Raw genomic sequence first — 17,492 nt, 5'->3', positions numbered from 1 at the left:
GTCCTAAAGTACCCACAACCTCATAACGTGCAATGTATACGAGAAAACGGCGATCAACATCCTGCGGCAGAACTAAAACGATGATCGCATTCTTCACGGCGTTTAAGGCTAACCTCTACGAACAAATTCAAGACAGAAAAATTCATAATATGTTTGTTTGCATAGCCATCTTTCGCAGCAAAATTTCAGTTTTAGCGGCAAAAGAAAACTAATTTCCCGCTGTCTTTGGTTACGTGAAAATTTCCTCCCACTGGCTACACGGGATACTGCATTACCGTCAATGAGCACTTCTTGTTCACACTAGTATTGTATTGTATTGTATGGAACTGGGGACCTAGAAACGACGGAGAGGCTTCGTCCCCGCCGTAGCCCTCAGTGGTTCACAACCCCACAACAGGCCACAGCAGTCCACCCACCCCACCACCGCCTCACTCTGAACCCAGAGTTATTGTTCAGTTCGTCCCCCGACCGGTAACGTTTCACACCAGACGAGTGTAATCCCAATATTTGCGTGGTAGAGTAATTATGGTGTACGCGTACGTGGATAAAGTATTTGCGCAACAATCGCCGACGTAGTGTAACTGAGGCGGAATAAGGGGAGCCAGCCCGCATTCGCCGAGGCAGATGGAAAACCGCCTTAAAAAGCATCCGTAGACTGGCCGGCACACCGGACGTCAACACTAATCCGCCGGGCGGATTCGTGCCGGGGACCGGCACGCTTTCCAGCCCCGAAAGCACTGCGTTAGTCCACACGGCTAACCGGGCGGGCTTGTTCGCACTAGGTTGCAGATTATAGACGACACGAAAAAAGAATGGAAGAAAGAAAAACGAGAAATAATAAAAATGTCAACTCCATGATGAAAATGGCCCGGCAAAGTATTAGAAATAAAAATTACATTTAAACCATTTAACTGAATAATAAAGATAACCAAAGGCTTTTGATTCGATGTAGAAAAATTAAAAAAAATTGCTGTATTTGACAAAATTCGGACCTTTGACTTCTACACGTTAAGAGTTAAACGCTATCAACCACGCTTTGCCATTACACTGCTAAACGGCTCTTGTATTTATGATTCTGGTGTCTCAGTCGCAAAGGTTAATAGGCAGCCTTCAAAATTTCGGCTTCTCACCCTGTCGTGATAAGCTTATCTGATGGAAGCCGAGCTCTATGATTATAATAACTGTATAAATGACGCTGAATCGCGCTTCCTGTGGATTGATCCAGTAGTGTTCGGCTAGTGTTGTGAATGAAAGTGTATACATCGTTAAAATCGGTGTGTGTGTGTGTAAGGGGGGGGGGGGGGCTTTAAAGTGGTTACCAAGTGTGGTAAAATTCAAAATAAAAGGACTACATCCAGGATTCGGGATCCAAACGTATCAGCAAGGAAAGCCGGACAAAGAACTGTAAGTGAATTAACTGCTGTGACAGTTTGGCAACGGCGAACGGTTCGGGCGTGACATTGAGCGCTCTGACCTGAGGAAACCAGCTACAACGCGCGAACCGGTTGACGTCAGATCACCAAAGTTAAGCTCTGTCTGGCTTGGCTAGCACTTGAATGGATGACCGTCCCGTCTGCCGAGCGCTGTTGGCAAGCGGGGTGCACTCAGCCCTCGTGAGGCAAATTGAGGAGCTACTTGATTGAGAGGTAGCGGTTCCGGTCACGAAAACTGACAACGGCCGGGAGACCGGTGTGCTGACCACATGACCCTCCATACCCACATTCAGTGACGCCTATGAGCTGAGGATGACACGGCGATCGATCAGTACCATCAGGGTCATCCGAGTCCTGTTCGAACGGAGTTTAGTTTTTTAGTTTATAAATAATAATTTCAGGTAATTATATCCTATAAGAAGGTACCTAATTTAGGGTACGCTACCATCTACACTCATGCTCATAAATTAAGGGTAATTGCAGAATGTGGTGCCGCACAACGTGGCACTACACAAAACTGGCGCTAATAGCATAGGCACATAGGGAACACGCATAACACAGATCTGTAAGTCCATCGTATTGCTGATAAGTTTAGAAAACCGTCCCGAAACACATGTGCTACAAAACGCCACCGTTTCCTGCGTATGTACCCCGACATCAATATGGGATATGATCACAATGCACGCACACACAGGCCGTAAAACGGGTTGGCATACTCTGGATCAAGTGGTCGAACAACTGCTGGGGTATAGCCTCCTATTCTTGCACCAGTGCCTGTAGAAGCTCCTAGTGTCCTAGGGGTTTGAAGACGTGCAGCGATACCTCGACTTAGAGCATTCCGGACGTGCTCGATGGGGTTTAGGTCTGGAGAACAGGCAGGCCACTCCATTCGCCTGATACCTTCTGTTTCAAGATACTCCTCCACGATGGCAGCTCGGTGGGGCCGTGCGTTGTCATCCATCAGCAGGAAGGTGGCACCCACTGCACCCCGGAAAAGGCGGACATACTGGTGCAAAATGACGTCCCGATAGACCTAACCTGTTACAGTTTCTCTGTCAAAGACATGCAGGGATGTACGTGCACCAATCATAATCCCATCCCACACTATCAAAGCGCGACCTCCATACGGGTCCCTTTTAAGGACATTAAGGGGGTTGGTATCTGTTCCCTGGTTCACGCCAGGTGAAAACCTGGCGACAATCACTGTTCAGACTATACCTGGACTCGTCCGTGAACATAACCTAGGACCACTGTTCCAATGACCATGTAGTGTGTTCTTGACACCAGGTTTCACGGGCTCTCCTGTGACCAGGGGTCAGTGGAATGCACCTTGCAGGTTTCCGGGCGAATAAACCATGTCTGTTCTGTCGTCTGTAGACTGTGTGTCTGGAGACAAATCTTCCAGTGGCTGAGGTAAGGTCCCGAGCAAGGCTACCTGCAGTACTCAATGATCGTCTGCAGGCACTGATGGTAAGATATCAGTCTTCTTCTGATGTTGTACACTCTGGATGTCCCGTACTGTAGCGTCTAGACACGTTTCCTGTCTGCTGGAATCGTTGCCATATAATCTTGAGATCACACTTTGTGGCACACGGAAGGCCGTGCTACGACCTGCTGTGTTTGACCAGCCTCCAGTCGTCCTAGTATTCTACCCCTCATAACGTCATCAATCTTTCTTTGAGCCATTTTCAACAACCAGTGACCATTAGCACGTCTGAAAACGTCTGCACACTTAGTCGCAGCACCGTACTCTGACATGCACTATCACACCTCGGCGTATGTGGACTACTGCCAGCGCCACCGTGCGACGACCGCAGGTCAGATGCACCGCATGGTCATACCCCGAGGTATACCGCCCACCAGAGCATTGTTTCACCGTGTATCAGCATTATCCTTAATTTATGAGCATGAGTGTATATAAATTTGAATCTAAACGTGTGCGATACGCACAACACCATTTTCTAAATTTTTTTTATACATCCTCATAATTTTGTCTCTAAGTGAGGCTGTTTTTTTTTTAATTTCTTTTATTGCATTCTTATAGATTTTGTCTCTAAGCGTATTTCCTAATGATACTGGCTGCAGCGTAGCGCATCAAATAGCTACCTGTAGCAGTGAAAATGATTCCCATTGTACTTGGAGACGTTGTCCAATACAGGCCATAACGCTACCTTTGCGACGATGTTGTTGTTGTGGTCTTCAGTCCTGAGACTGGTTTGATGCAGCTCTCCATGCTACTCTATCCTGTGCAAGCTTCTTCATCTCCCAGTACCTACTGCAACCTACATCCTTCTGAATCTGCTTAGTGTATTCATCTCTTGCGACGATGGAAATACGAATTTCCAACGATTGGCGCGTGGTGGCTCAGGCCCGTGGCAGCCGCCTTTGTGAGTGCGGCGCGGGCTTAGTGCGGCACTAGATGTGAACAGCCTGAAAGCAAAAGCGGGAGCAGGCAGTTGCTTGCGGCGGCAGCGCGAGTGGGGCGAGCACTCACCGACGTCGGCGTGGGTGGCGTTCTGCGCGACGGCGCAGAAGCGGATCACGTACTTGTCGTTGACGGAGGCGGGCACCATGTGGAGGCGCCCCGACGCGTTGATCGTGCCCAGCAGCTTCTGGTTCAGCTGGTCCGAGCCGCGCAGCCGGAAGCAAACCAGGCCCAGCTGCCGAAACAAGCCACAGCTCACCACCACGCCCTCAACGCCCGAAGTTGGTAGCGTTAACACATGTATGCACTATGTGACCAAAAGTATCCGGACATCCGTATCTAAAAAAGAACTGACCACAAGATGCGACGAAGGGCGGACATGCCAGTAAACAAAAACAAGGCGTGGAGTTTTGTTTTGGCATTAGAGAATGTCAGCAGAATGTGTCGGTCAGGTTAGGAGACCTCACTGAGTTCCAAGGTGGACTATTCGTTGGATGTCACTTCAGTAACAAAACCGTCAGGTGCACACCCTAAAGTTCCCCAGGACGACTGCTGATGATGTGATTCTGAGGTGCAAGCGCGAAGGAACAGCTACAGTTAAACCAAGAAGACCAAGCAGATGCGTAGACCTCGTGTATCGACAGAGGGTAGCTGTAAAATGGTTCAAATGGGGACTAAACATCTGAGGTCATCAGTCCCCTAGACTAGAACTACTTAAACCTAACTAACCTAAGGACTTCACACACATCCATGCCCGAGGCAGGATTCGAATTTGCGACCGTAGCAGCAGCGCGGCTCCGGACTGAAGGGCCTAGAACTGCTCGGCGACAGCGGCCGGGGTAGCTGTAAAAAATTGCATGAAATCAGCAGAAGGACTCAGCTGTGAGTTACAAAGTTCCAGCAGCAGTCCATCTGGTACAATGTGTGGGGGTAGTAAGTTGAAAAGAATGGTGTAGAATGGTCGAACAGCTCATCCTAGGCCGCATTCCCCTTTCTATAGCTACTGCTAGCCGATAGTTGAGGTGTTGTAAAGTTCGACTCCACCAGATATTGGATAAACGGAAAGAAGCAATTTAGAATGACGAGGGTTGCCCAGAAAATAATGCATCGCATTTTTTCTTTAACATTTATTGAACAAAATGAGAATTACACACACGAAAGAATGGTATTTTATCTACACACCCTATTTTTGCAAATAATCTCCATCCCATTCTACGGCCTTCCTCCAGCGCGAAACAAGGTACCAATCCTTATCCTGCTGGCGGAGCCATTGCTTCACTGAGGGAATCATTTGCTGATGGACAGATGCAGCGCCAAGTGCCGAGTCGTAATGCGTCTGTCCTAGGGAATGACATCAGCAGCTCGCTGCAACATGGCAGATGTGACAGCCGTGGATGGTCTCCCCGACAGCTGCAAATTGTCGAGCTGCACCTAATCGCCTTCTGATGACCTCAACCTCCGTGCCCAGCGACTAATTTCGCTTCTGTCGACAGCAGATTCTCCATAGACTTTGTGAATATTCCGCACAGTTTCTTTCTCTACAGTGAGAATTTCAATGACGCCACGTTACTTTTAAATCACCTACAGACGCCATTTTGGAACTGTCCTGCAGCTACGCTATTTGTCGGAAGTGACGGAAACTTGCTCTCAGGAGACTTGAAATAATACATACGTAACGCTTCGCACTCGTTGCGTTGTTCTCGGCTGAGAAAAGAAATGTGGTGCATTACTTCCTGGGCAACCCTCATGTATCATGTGGCAGCCCGATGCAAATGTGTACGTTTGGCAGATGGCTGGGTAGTGTCAACAGTGAAGTACAGAGGAGGTGATTTTGTAGTTAAGGTGTGGTCGCCTTATGGCGCTTAAGAAAACCCTAAATGCCCAGGTATGTGAACACACTTTACAGCATTGTGTTCTGCGTACAGTAGAGGAACAGTTCGGTGACAATGATTGTGTCAGCATGACGTTGCACCTTGCCATAAAAACAACATCTGTGACGCAATGGGTTGTTAACAGTAACATTCCTGAAATAAACTAGTCTGCCCACAGGCTCGACCTGAACCAAATGGAACACCTTTGGGATGAATTAGAACGTCAGCTACGTTCAAGATACGACATCACTGCCTTCTCTGTTTCGGCGCTTGAGGAAGAATGTCCTGCCGTTGTTCCACAGACATTCAGACTTTTTAAATGCTGTCTTAATGGCGAATGGTGGATACACCCCATAGTAATCTCCACTAATAGATGTGCGAATGCATTTGACTAGACGTTGTACACACAATACACCCAATGCGATCATAACATCTGTGAATAAAGCAGTACCCCTTAAATGCACATCGAGTTACGTGCCGCGGTGTTAATAAAATTAAGTCGTATTCGAAAAGAAGTCGTTTCCAGTCCCCAATCGACTGTCCATATTTGGGTTTTCCGTCATATTCCAAAAACTGCTTAAGACGAAGGCTGGGCTGATTCCTTTGAAAGGACACGACCATTTTCCAGTCTCATCCTTCCTCAATCTGACCTTCTGCTCCGACTGCAATGACCTCATGAGAGATGATAAAGACCATAGACAGTGGCGACCAGGTTGATGTCGTCTATCTTGAATTTCAGAAGGCACTAGCTACAGATCTGTACTTCCACACAGTAAATAAAGTACGAGCTTGCGGAATTTCGGAACAACTGTGTTGTAGGACGGTGGACTTCCTAGCAATCGTTAGATGTGAAAGAACTTCGAATATGCGCTCAGGCTAGATACATTCATAAGTACATGAATTAATTCTTTTTGCAAAGAAATATCAATAGGAGAAAAAATAAATGAGGCACTGAGGACTATAAGGGCCCAAAAAAGAGAGAAATACCATGTTTGTGTAAATAAATTTTGCAAACCAGTCTCAAAGGTCTGGAGAGAGATTTTTTTTTTTTTTTTTTTTTTTTTTTAAGGAGCGTCTCAAGATCCTATATTTCCTCCGACAAAATGACGTACTCCCTTGATGTCATCAAATATTAATTAATATTTATTTATTTTATTTATTTATGCATTTATTTTACCTGGCAAGATCAGGGCCTTCAGGCCCTCTCTTACACCTAACCAGGCATACTCAGATTCAACAAATTTCAGTTTCTACAGAACATTAAGGACATATAACATGTTATACAGTATTAATGTTACAGAAAAAATTAGAGATTATAAAAGTACTACAATGATAATTATAACAATCAAAAAATAATTATAATAATCAAGAATAATAATAATAGTAATGACTATGTATAGGAAAGTGAACATATTTTTTCTTTTATGAATGTCAGTCCTATTGCTAGTTGGGAATTTTCTCGTTATATTCTTGCAGCTTGTGAGTTATTCTCATCAAGCAGAGACATAAGACGATAGAATGGGGTGAAAGAGATATAGAAATGGTAGATAAGTTAGAGGAGGAGAAATAGAATGGTAAAATTCGAAGCTATGATGGAGAGGAGAAAGAAAAAGGTGAGAGGGGCACGACAATGGTGGCTATACCGTCCCTAATATGTAAGTCTTGAGTTCCCTCTTGAATGTTAAGTGGTTCTGGATAAGACGCAGATCACAGGGGAGCGCGTTCCATAGTCATATGGCTGAGATGGAGAATGACACAGAGAAAGATTTTGTGTTATGTAAAGGTACAGCCAAGATGCTAGATGTATCCGATCTGGTATTGCGGTTGTGGAATGATGATAGGTGTTTAATGTGAGAAGATAAGTATTGGGGGCACCAGTGGCTAAGAAATCGTTGAAGTAAGCACATCGTGTGGAGATCGCGTGCCTTATGTGGGCGTATCCAACCTAGCTGGAAGTATGAAGGACTGATATGATCATACAACCGTATATTGCATACGTATCTAACGCAAGCATTCATCACTAGCTCGAGGCATCTCGAATTTTCACTGTTTGTGCCGTGTTGAACTACATCACAGTAGTAAAGATTAGGCAAGACTAGTGTTTGGACTAATTTTTGTTTAACATGGGTTGGAAATATTTTTCTAAATTTTTGAATTGCATGTAGGGAGGAGAGCGATTTCCGGCAAGCTGTGACTGTTTGTTCTTCCCAGTTTAGGTGTTCATCCAAGATTATTCCAAGGTCTTTTACTGTTTTTTGGTATGGTAGTTGGGTACCATTGAGGAGTATTTGAGGGACTGTTTCGCGAAAGTACCGACTGATTAACTTTGGGTGAGATATAAGTATGACCTGGGATTTCTTGGGGTTTAGTTTCAGACCTAGGTTCTGTGCCCATCGAGAAACAGAGCAAAGATCTGCGTTCATACTCGCTACTGCGTCAGCAATGTTCTTCGGGCTTGCACTTATGTACAGTTGGATGTCGTCGGCATATAGATGGTAGTTGCAGGAGTGAACCACTGAAGAAATATCATTAATGTACAGTGAGAAGAGTAATGGACCAAGGACGGAGCCTTGGGGAACTCCAGAGCGCACGTTTTTCCATGATGACTTTTCCGACCCACAAATGACTTGTTGACTTCTGTTTTTGAGGTAGCTGTCGAACCAGTGTATAGCGCTGTTTGAGAAATTCAGCTGTTTCATTTTAATTAGTAATATATCAAAGTCAACTGTATCAAAAGCCTTGCTAAAGTCAAGCAGTGTTAGGATGGTAGCTTCACGTCTGTCCATAGCATGTTTAATGTCATCAGTTACTTTGATTAATGCAGTTGCTGTACTATGGTGCTTTCGAAAGCCTGACTGATATTTGTTGTGGATGTTATGGAATGATATTTATTATTAATGTTAATTCATAAAATATCCATACATTGGCTAGTCACATAGAGTCTTTTGACAGTTGTAAATATTGTAATTAATGTGGCACTAGAATCAGAACACAGAGAATACTTGTAGATACTAAATGCACCACACACAGAATTGCGACCTCTTCCAACACTTCGTGCTCCAAGTTATCATCATTTTCATTGTACATATTCTGTGGCGTGAAGTCCAGATAAAACTGTTGATATCCATTGATTATGATGCACTACTTCTCCATACATGATTTACACACTGAAGTATGTCACCAAACTTAGATAACTATTTTGAGCTGTGCAGAGCAATAAAATTATGCTTTGTGCTTTGGGCCTATTTGGAAATTAATATCCAAGAAATCAGAGAGATCGCTTTTCATGAATTTTCGTATATACAGTGTATGCCTGCAAATATATATAAAGCTCGTTCACCATAAGATCAAAATATGTTAGGAGCATGCAGGAATGTTAAAATCTGAAAATCGATGATGGTGTGCCTGGGCCTTTATCGTTCTCAGGGTCTGAAATGGTGTTTTTGTTAAAGATGTTAAATGGTTTTGTACAAATGAACTGGTTTTAAACTTTAAAAAACTTAGTTCATCAAGTTCTGCACTGGCAAAAGTACCTTATCTCCAAAAAGTCTATTCTAGCAACAATAAATAATAGAAAGGATAGAAACTGCTAAGTCCTCGAGTCTGCATACTGAACAAAACTTAAACTCGACATTATTTCATTGACATGCTAAAGATATTTTGATCTGATATTTTTGGCATCAGAATAATTTCCAACTTTGTGAACATAGAAACCAGTAAGTTAATATATTTGCATTTTTTATTCACCATTGTTGTATGTAGGTAGGCAAAATAAATGTATTGTACAAAAGAAAGTAACTACAATTATGTTTGAGGTTCACAAAGATACATCTTGGAGACATCTGTTTAAGTTAATGGGAATATTAATGACAGCCTCACAGTGCAGTTATTAACTAAAAACTTAAATATGTCAATTTTATAGTTATCTAGAATCTTGTCTTCACCAAATTTTGTAACATATAAGTAGAAACTTGTGTAAAGTAAATTTACATACTTTCATGGAAAGCTGTGTAAATGGTTAGACTCTTCACTTACAGTTGTAGTAGAGGGTGTTTATAAATGAATATCGGGGTTTTAACGCTTTATATCATTTATTATATTAAACTTACAGTTATAAATGATATCTCAACTGAAAGATCAACTCAAACAGTTTTACCAAGAACTTTATAAGTGTTTAATGTGAACACTATTTGTCACAAGGCACACATCAAGTCTATAGCCGAGTTCTTCCAAAATGTTGATAAGCGTGTCTTCAGTGATTGTAGCAACAGCTGCTTCAGTCCAGTTTCTTAATTCAGGGAGGTCTGCTGGTAGCAGAGGCACGTACACACGATCCTTGATGAAGCCCCAAAGGAAAAAATCGCATGGCGTTAGGTCGGCTGAATGTGGAGGCCATGCAAAGCAAGCCATATCATTGGGCCCCTTGTGGCCTATCCAGCTCTTAGGTACAGTGTTCAACCAATCACATACTTCACTATGCCAGTGAGATGGCGCACCATCTTGCTGGAAAATGAAGTTCTCTGGCTCATCTTCTTCCAACTGAGGGAAGAGAAATTGCTCTAGTGCATCAAGATAAGAAGTGCCAGTGGCAGTAGGTTCACCAAAAAAGAAAGGCCCACAAACTTTCTGCTGGGATATGGCACAAAAAACAGGAATCTCATTGAGGATTTTCTGAGCCCCAGATGCGCACATTGTGAGTGTTAACATGTCCACTAAGGTGAAAGGTCGATTTATCACTCAAGACAACATGATCCAGAAAATCTTCATCATCATGAAACAACATTTCGTTTGCAAAGTTGGCATGTAATAACTGTAAATGGTAAGGACATAGTTGTATGTGGTTTCTTAAAACTTTCCAAACAGTCGACACAGGAACTTGTAATTCACGACTAGCCTTCTGGATTGATTTCTTTGGGCTACGAGTGAACGACTTTCTCACTCGCTCAACAGTCTCTTCACTAACTCTTCCCTTTACAAATGCAGCCAGTATCTTCAAATTGATGATACCATCTACGAAAGGTATTATCACTTGGAGGATCACAATCGAACTTCAGCCGGAATGCACGTTGCACAGTAACTAAAGATTCCTTCTTTGCAAACTGCAAAATACAAGACGCTTTCTGTTCATTAGTCGCCATCTTCGCTACTACCGCTGTCTAGCGGATTGCGGCGTAAACATTGCGCTCTGCGCATGCGCACTGGGGCTAAACACAACTGTTTGAGTTGCTCTTTCATCTGACATATCATTTATAACTGTAAGTTTAATGTAATAAATATTAAAAAGTGTTAAAACCCCGATATTTATTTATAAACACCCTGTATATCCGTTATTCTTCCTCGCACTTGACGGGAAGACACGTTGTACTAGTTAGTCTTGTGGAGTCAGTAGTAATAGAGAGACATGTTTCGAATGCTGTAAGAGAGAGACGTGATTGTGCAGTGGTAGAGGTATGTTATTCTGTGAAAGGTGGCTTATCATTGTGAAACAGTTAGCTTGCTGACTACGAAAAAGTACAGAAGACAAAAACTGTAAGAAAATCTTATTATTTACGAGCAGGAGTTGCCTTTTAATCCAAAATGAACTTTATAGGTAATTTCTTTCTATTCACTCTGTAACCGAGCGAGGTGGCGCAGTGGTTAGCACACTGGACTCACATTCGTGAGGACAACGGCTCAATCCCGCGTCCAGCCATCCTGATTTATGTTTTCTGTGATTTCCCTAAATCGCTCCAGGCAAATGCCGGGATGGTTCCTTGGCTCGGCCGACTTCCTTCCCTAATCCGATGAGACCGATGACCTCGCTGTCTGGTCTCCTCCGCCAAAACAACCCAACACATACTCCGAAGAAGACTACGGAACGATTATAAAGCCAGCTAAGTACTAGGTTTTATAATTTATCACTGTGGGCATGACTCCTTTCAGTTTTACGTAAACTAATGTATATCTGTAAAGCTGACACATCATTGGAAATGAAATCCCTATTGGAAGTGCATGTCACAAAAGGCAGATTCCAGGCAGAGACATAAGTAAATGCAGTTCCCTGACTCCAGAGGTAGAGTAAAAATCTCTCATTCGTTCGATTACTGAATGTAATTCGTCACTATGGGAACCTTACCGCGAAGGTTCTTGTCGCTCATCATTTTCGAATGGAGCAGCGCAAGGGGAAATTATAATGTTGTCTGAAGTATCCTCCACCACATGTGACAAGCTGGTATACCGAGTGCAGATATTAAGGTAGGTATAGAACGTCGCCTTTCTTCCAAATAATTCGCAAGTAGGATATCGAAATACTGTATATCCTTAATGCAGTCGTACATATTGTGACGTAGTCGTTTTATAATACACGCTAGCTGACAATCTCGGCACTTCCCGGTTATTTTATTAGAAACCAGACTTTGTAAGTTCTCCTGCAGTAGATTCGGGGTGAGCTCATCCTAGACAGTTTCTGACGCTGGGCTCAGCCGCTTTGTGTGTCTACAACATGATTTTGTAAATTTCCCTGCAGCAACACCTCTTCATAGCTCTGTAGAGGGCTATTGTTGTCGCCTGCAGACTTATGCGCTTCGTCGTTGAAAGCTGTCAAAACCGCTGCCAGCTGTCAGGGATTTACTTAAGTTGACTGGACTGTAGGAGTGTCTTAATGATAAAGACCAGTATTAAAACTTCATGACGGATGTGGAATTTTTTCTCAGATAGCAGTGTTTATGACGTCATGTCTCCTGAACTACACTCCTCGCCATTAAAATTGCTACACCAAGAAGAAATGCAGATGATAAACGGGTATTCATTTGACAAATATATTATACTAGAACTGACAAGTGATTGCATTTTCACGCAATTTGGGTGCATAGATCCTGAGAAATCAGTACACAGAACAACCACCTCTGGCCGTAATAACGGCCTTGATACGCCTGGGCATTGAGTCAAACAGAGATTGGATGGCGTGTGCAGGTACAGCTGTCCATGCACCTTCAACACAATACCACAGTTCATCAAGAGTAGTGACTGGCGTATTGTGACGAGCCAGTTGCTCGGCCACCATTGACCAGACGTTTTCAATTGGTCAGAGATCTGGAGAATGTGCTGGGCAGGGCAGCAGTCGAACATTTTCTGTATCCAGAAAGGCCCATACAGGACCTGCTACATGCGGTCGTGCATTATCCCGCTGAAATGTAGGGTTTCGCAGAGATCGAATGAAGGGTAGAGCCACGGGTCTTACCGCATCTGAAATGTAACGTCCACTGTTCAAAGTGCCGTCAATGCGAACAAGAGGTGACCGAGACGTGTAACCAATGGCACCCCATACCATCACGCCGGGTGATGCGCCATTATGACGATGACGAATACACGCTTCCAACGTGCGTTCACCGCGATGTCGCCAAACACGGATGCGACCATCATGATGCTGTAAACAGAACCATTATTCATCCGAAAAAATGACGTGTTGCCATTCGTGCACCCAGGTTCGTCGTCGAGTACACCATCGCAGCCGGTCCTGTGTGTGATGCAGCGTCAAGGGTAACCGCAGCCATGGTCTCCGAGCTGATAGCCCATGCTGCTGCAGACGTCGTCGAACTGTTCGTGCAGATGGTTGTTGTCTTGCAAACGTCCCTATCTGTTGACTCAGTGATCGATACGTACCCACCTACATAGGGAGAAATGATAATAACGATAAAATAAGAGAAATCAGGGCTCGCACAGGAAAATGTAAGTGCTCGTTTTTCCCGCGCGCCGTTCGAGAGTGGAACGGTAGAAAGACTGCTTGAAGGTGGTTCATTGAACCCTCTGCCAGGCACTTTATTGTGAATAGCAGATTAATCACGTAGACGTAGATTTGTCATTATTGGCCGGTTCTGGCTACATGATCAGTAACTAGTGTCACATACATACATATACAGGGTGAGTCACCTAACATTATCGCTGTATATAGTTCGTAAACCACATCAAATACTGAGGAATCGATTCCACAGAGTGAACGTGAGGAGAGGGGCTAGTGTAATTGGTTAATACAAACCATAAAAAAATGCACGGAAGTATGTTTTTTAACACAAACCTAGGTTTTTTTAAATGGAACCCCGTTAGTTTTGTTAGCACATCTGAACATATAAACAAATACGTAATCAGTGCCGTTTGTTGCATTGTAAAATGTTAATTACATCCGGAGATATTGTAACCTAAAGTTGACGCTTGAGTACCACCCTTCCGCTGTTCGATCGTGTGTACCGGAGAGCACCGAATTACGTAGGGATCCAAAGGGAACGGTGATGGACCTTAGGTACAGAAGACACTGGAACAGCACATTACGTCTACATGCTAACACCTTTTTATTGGTCTTTTTCACTGACGCACATGTACATTACCATGAGGGGTGAGGTACACGTACACACGTGGTTTCCGTTTTCAATTACGGAGTGGAATAGAGTGTGTCCCGACATGTCAGGCCAATAGATGTTCAATGTGGTGGCCATCATTTGCTGCACACAATTGCAATCTCTGGCGTAATGAATGTCGTACACGCCGAAATACATCTGGTGTAATGTCGCCGCAGGCTGCCACAATACGTTGTTTCATATCCTCTGGGGTTGTAGGCACATCACGGTACACATTCTCCTTTAACGTACCCCACAGAAAGAAGTCCAGAGGTGTAAGATCAGGAGAACGGGCTGGCCAATTTATGCGTCCTCCACGTCCTATGAAACACCCGTCGAACATCCTGTCAAGAGTCAGCCTAGTGATAATTGCGGAATGTGCAGGTGCACCATCGTGCTGATACCACATACGTCGCCGCGTTTCCAGTGCGACATTTTCGAGCAACACTGGCAGATCATTCTGTAGAAACGCGATGTATGTTGCAGCTGTTTGGGCCCCTGCAATGAAGTGAGGACCAATGAGGTGGTCGCCAATGATTCCGCACCATATATTTACAGTCCACGGTCGCTGTCGCTCTACCTGTGTGAGCCAGCGAGGATTGCCCACGGACTAGTAATGTTCCGTAGATTCATTGCCCCGTGGTTTGTGAAACCCGCTTCATCGGTAAACAGGTAGAACTGCAACGCATTCTCTGTTAATGCCCATTGACAGAATTGCACTCGATGATTAAAGTCATCACCACGTTATTGCTGATGTAGCGACACATAAAACGGGTGAAAGCGGTGACGATGCAGTATGCGCATGACACTATTTTGACTCAGTCCACCGGCTCTCGCAATGTCCCGTGTACTCATGTGTCGGTTCATGGCAACAGCAGTTAACACACCAACTGCACCCGATTCTCCTGTGACGGGCCTGTTACGGACCCGTTTGCGTGCTACGACCATACCTGTTGCATACAGTTGGCGGTAGATGTTTTGCAATGTGCGGCACGTTGAATGCTCTCTGTCCGGGTACCGTTCTGCATACACCCTGCAGGCTTCAGCTGCATTTCGTCGACACTTACCATAGATGAGTATCATCTCCGCCTTTTCAGAGTTCGAATACACCATGGTCACAGTTCCTACAACACTACACTATCACAGACGTCTGGTAACACGGTGTACTACAGTTGGTCTGCGTGCAGAGACGAATGCAGAATAACAATAGCAGCAAGCGCTATATGCGGACACTGCGACAGCTAGACCAAAGCACAACAGTGCACTACAGCCACACTCGTAAACACGGTCGTCATCGTAAACATGTCCCTGCAGATGCTGCTCGCCGACCGTGGCCCGTGTTTGTTACAACACGCAACTGAACGTCGGAGGTTTCAAGCGTCAACTTTAGGTTACAATATATCCGGGTGTAATTAACATTTTACACTGCAACAAACGGCACTGATTACGTATTTGTTTATATGTTCAGATGTGCTAACAAAACTAACGTGGTTCCATTTTTAAAAAAAACGTAGGTTTGTGTTAAAAAACATACTTCCGTGCATTTTAGTATGGTTTGTATTAAACAATTACACTAGCCCCTCTCCTCACGTTCGGTCTGTTGAATCGGTTCGTCAGTATTTGATGTGGTTTACGAAATATATCCAGCGGTAACGTTAGGTGACTCACCCTGTATATGCTAAAAGCAGATCTTATATTAAGGCATGTATAATTGCAATGCCAGCCTCAATAACCTTGGATTATATTGTAACAATAATAAGTTTCTCACCAGGAAGAAAGGTCATAGGAACATTGTACTTCTCACATGCCACCGTTTTATGGATGCAACATGAACATTTGGATAATGGGGAAAACGGCGTCACCTGCCTTGCCCAACAACGTGTTGGTAACAGGGATCGCCTATGACAAAGCGCGCATTGTAAGGGTGGACGGACAGGCCACAGTGATGATCTGAGTCGCCAGTTTTATCCCGAAAACCCACAACCATTCAGCAGCTATCTTCTCACTGTGAGGTACAAATGCTGTCACTCCATAAGTGTAGTACTTATCACGGTACCTCACGTATATTAATACTGATGCACAATAACATCAATTTGTCGCTTGGAACCTGGAAACGGGTCGCGGCACCGATGAACCGGAGTGCACTTCTAATGCACGCCAGTTACTAAGGCGAATCTTTCTGCTTGTCTACAGTGCCCAGTAAAGGCAGCTGGTGGAGGTATTCTCATGTGGCAGATGTACAAGTGAGATGAAACGATAAAACTGACAGTAAACACCAGAGGAACCTACAAATCAATTACATGCATCCGTTTGTTGGTCTACAGGACCACACAAGTAACCTGTATATTTAGCAAGCCGAAAGACCGACCATTTTTTCTCACATTATGTTGGACTGACGTAAAGAAAATTTTGCGGAGATGAGGGTGTTCCTATGACTATCCACGATACGCGACTACTGTCTTAATGAGTACATCAAGGTCGCCTTGGGGGAAGATGCACTTGCCTTGGACCAACTTCGATTAACCTCTGTGAACTGTGGACAACATTTGGGCGGTCATCTATCAGGATGACTGCCCAACAGGCTCAGTATCTCTTGAGTCCCCGTACCATGACGCTTCAATGCCGACATCAGGACGAAGATGATATGTGTTTATTTCAGTTGTTCATGATTATATCATACCACATCTAATACCACAGAGGTAAATTAAAGACAATATTTCGAGTAAACAGGATCTCAGACAGTGATGTGGTGTTTCAGGGGAGGATCGAAAACGCTATTATTGTTAAAAACTTACGACAAGTGTTTCTTTGGGCCATGGATCAAGAGACGTCAGAATTGCCATTTGAAAGAGAGTTTTCTTTTCTCGAAGGACGTCATTCCCGAGCACCAAAACTATGCCTTAGTACTTTTTCCGTATGTAAATAATAATTCATTGTTAAGCAATAAGTCGAAGCAACAGAAGATGTTACACTTCTTATGTGCTCTGAGGCGACAATAATCATGGGATACCTCCTGATATAGTGTCGGATCTTCTTTTGGCCGGCGTAGTACAGCAGTTCGACGTGGCATGGACTCAACAAGTCGTTGGAATTCCCCTGCAGGAATGCTGAGCCATGCTACCTCTATAGGCGACCATAACTGCGAAACTGTTGCCAGTATAGGATTTTGTGCACGAACTGACTTTTCACTTATGTCCTATAAATGTTCGATGGTATTCATGTCGGGCGATCTGAGTGGCCAAATCATTCGCTCGAATTGTCCAGAACGTTCTCCAAATCAATCACGAACAGTTGTGGCCTGGTGACATGGTGCATTGTCATTAATGAAAATTCCATCGTTGTTTGGTTGCAAATGGTCTCCAAGTATCCGAACATAACCATTTACACGTAGGCT

The 17,492-nt window shown here is 44.1% G+C and overlaps 1 protein-coding gene across 1 annotated transcript in view; it reads right to left on the bottom strand.

Annotated features, from left to right (window-relative positions):
* Positions 1-17,492, bottom strand: part of LOC126176529 (aromatic-L-amino-acid decarboxylase) — a 577,698-nt gene that overhangs the window by 175,084 nt on the left and 385,122 nt on the right. Inside the window, exon 8 of the mRNA XM_049923685.1 lies at positions 3,928-4,093. Within this exon, the coding sequence (XP_049779642.1) occupies positions 3,928-4,093 (166 nt within the window). The remainder of the gene's footprint in view (positions 1-3,927; positions 4,094-17,492) is intronic.

Source organism: Schistocerca cancellata, chromosome 3 (genome assembly GCF_023864275.1).
Source record: "Schistocerca cancellata isolate TAMUIC-IGC-003103 chromosome 3, iqSchCanc2.1, whole genome shotgun sequence".
Lineage (NCBI taxonomy): Eukaryota > Metazoa > Arthropoda > Insecta > Orthoptera > Acrididae > Schistocerca > Schistocerca cancellata.
This window is presented reverse-complemented; position numbering and strand designations above follow the sequence as displayed.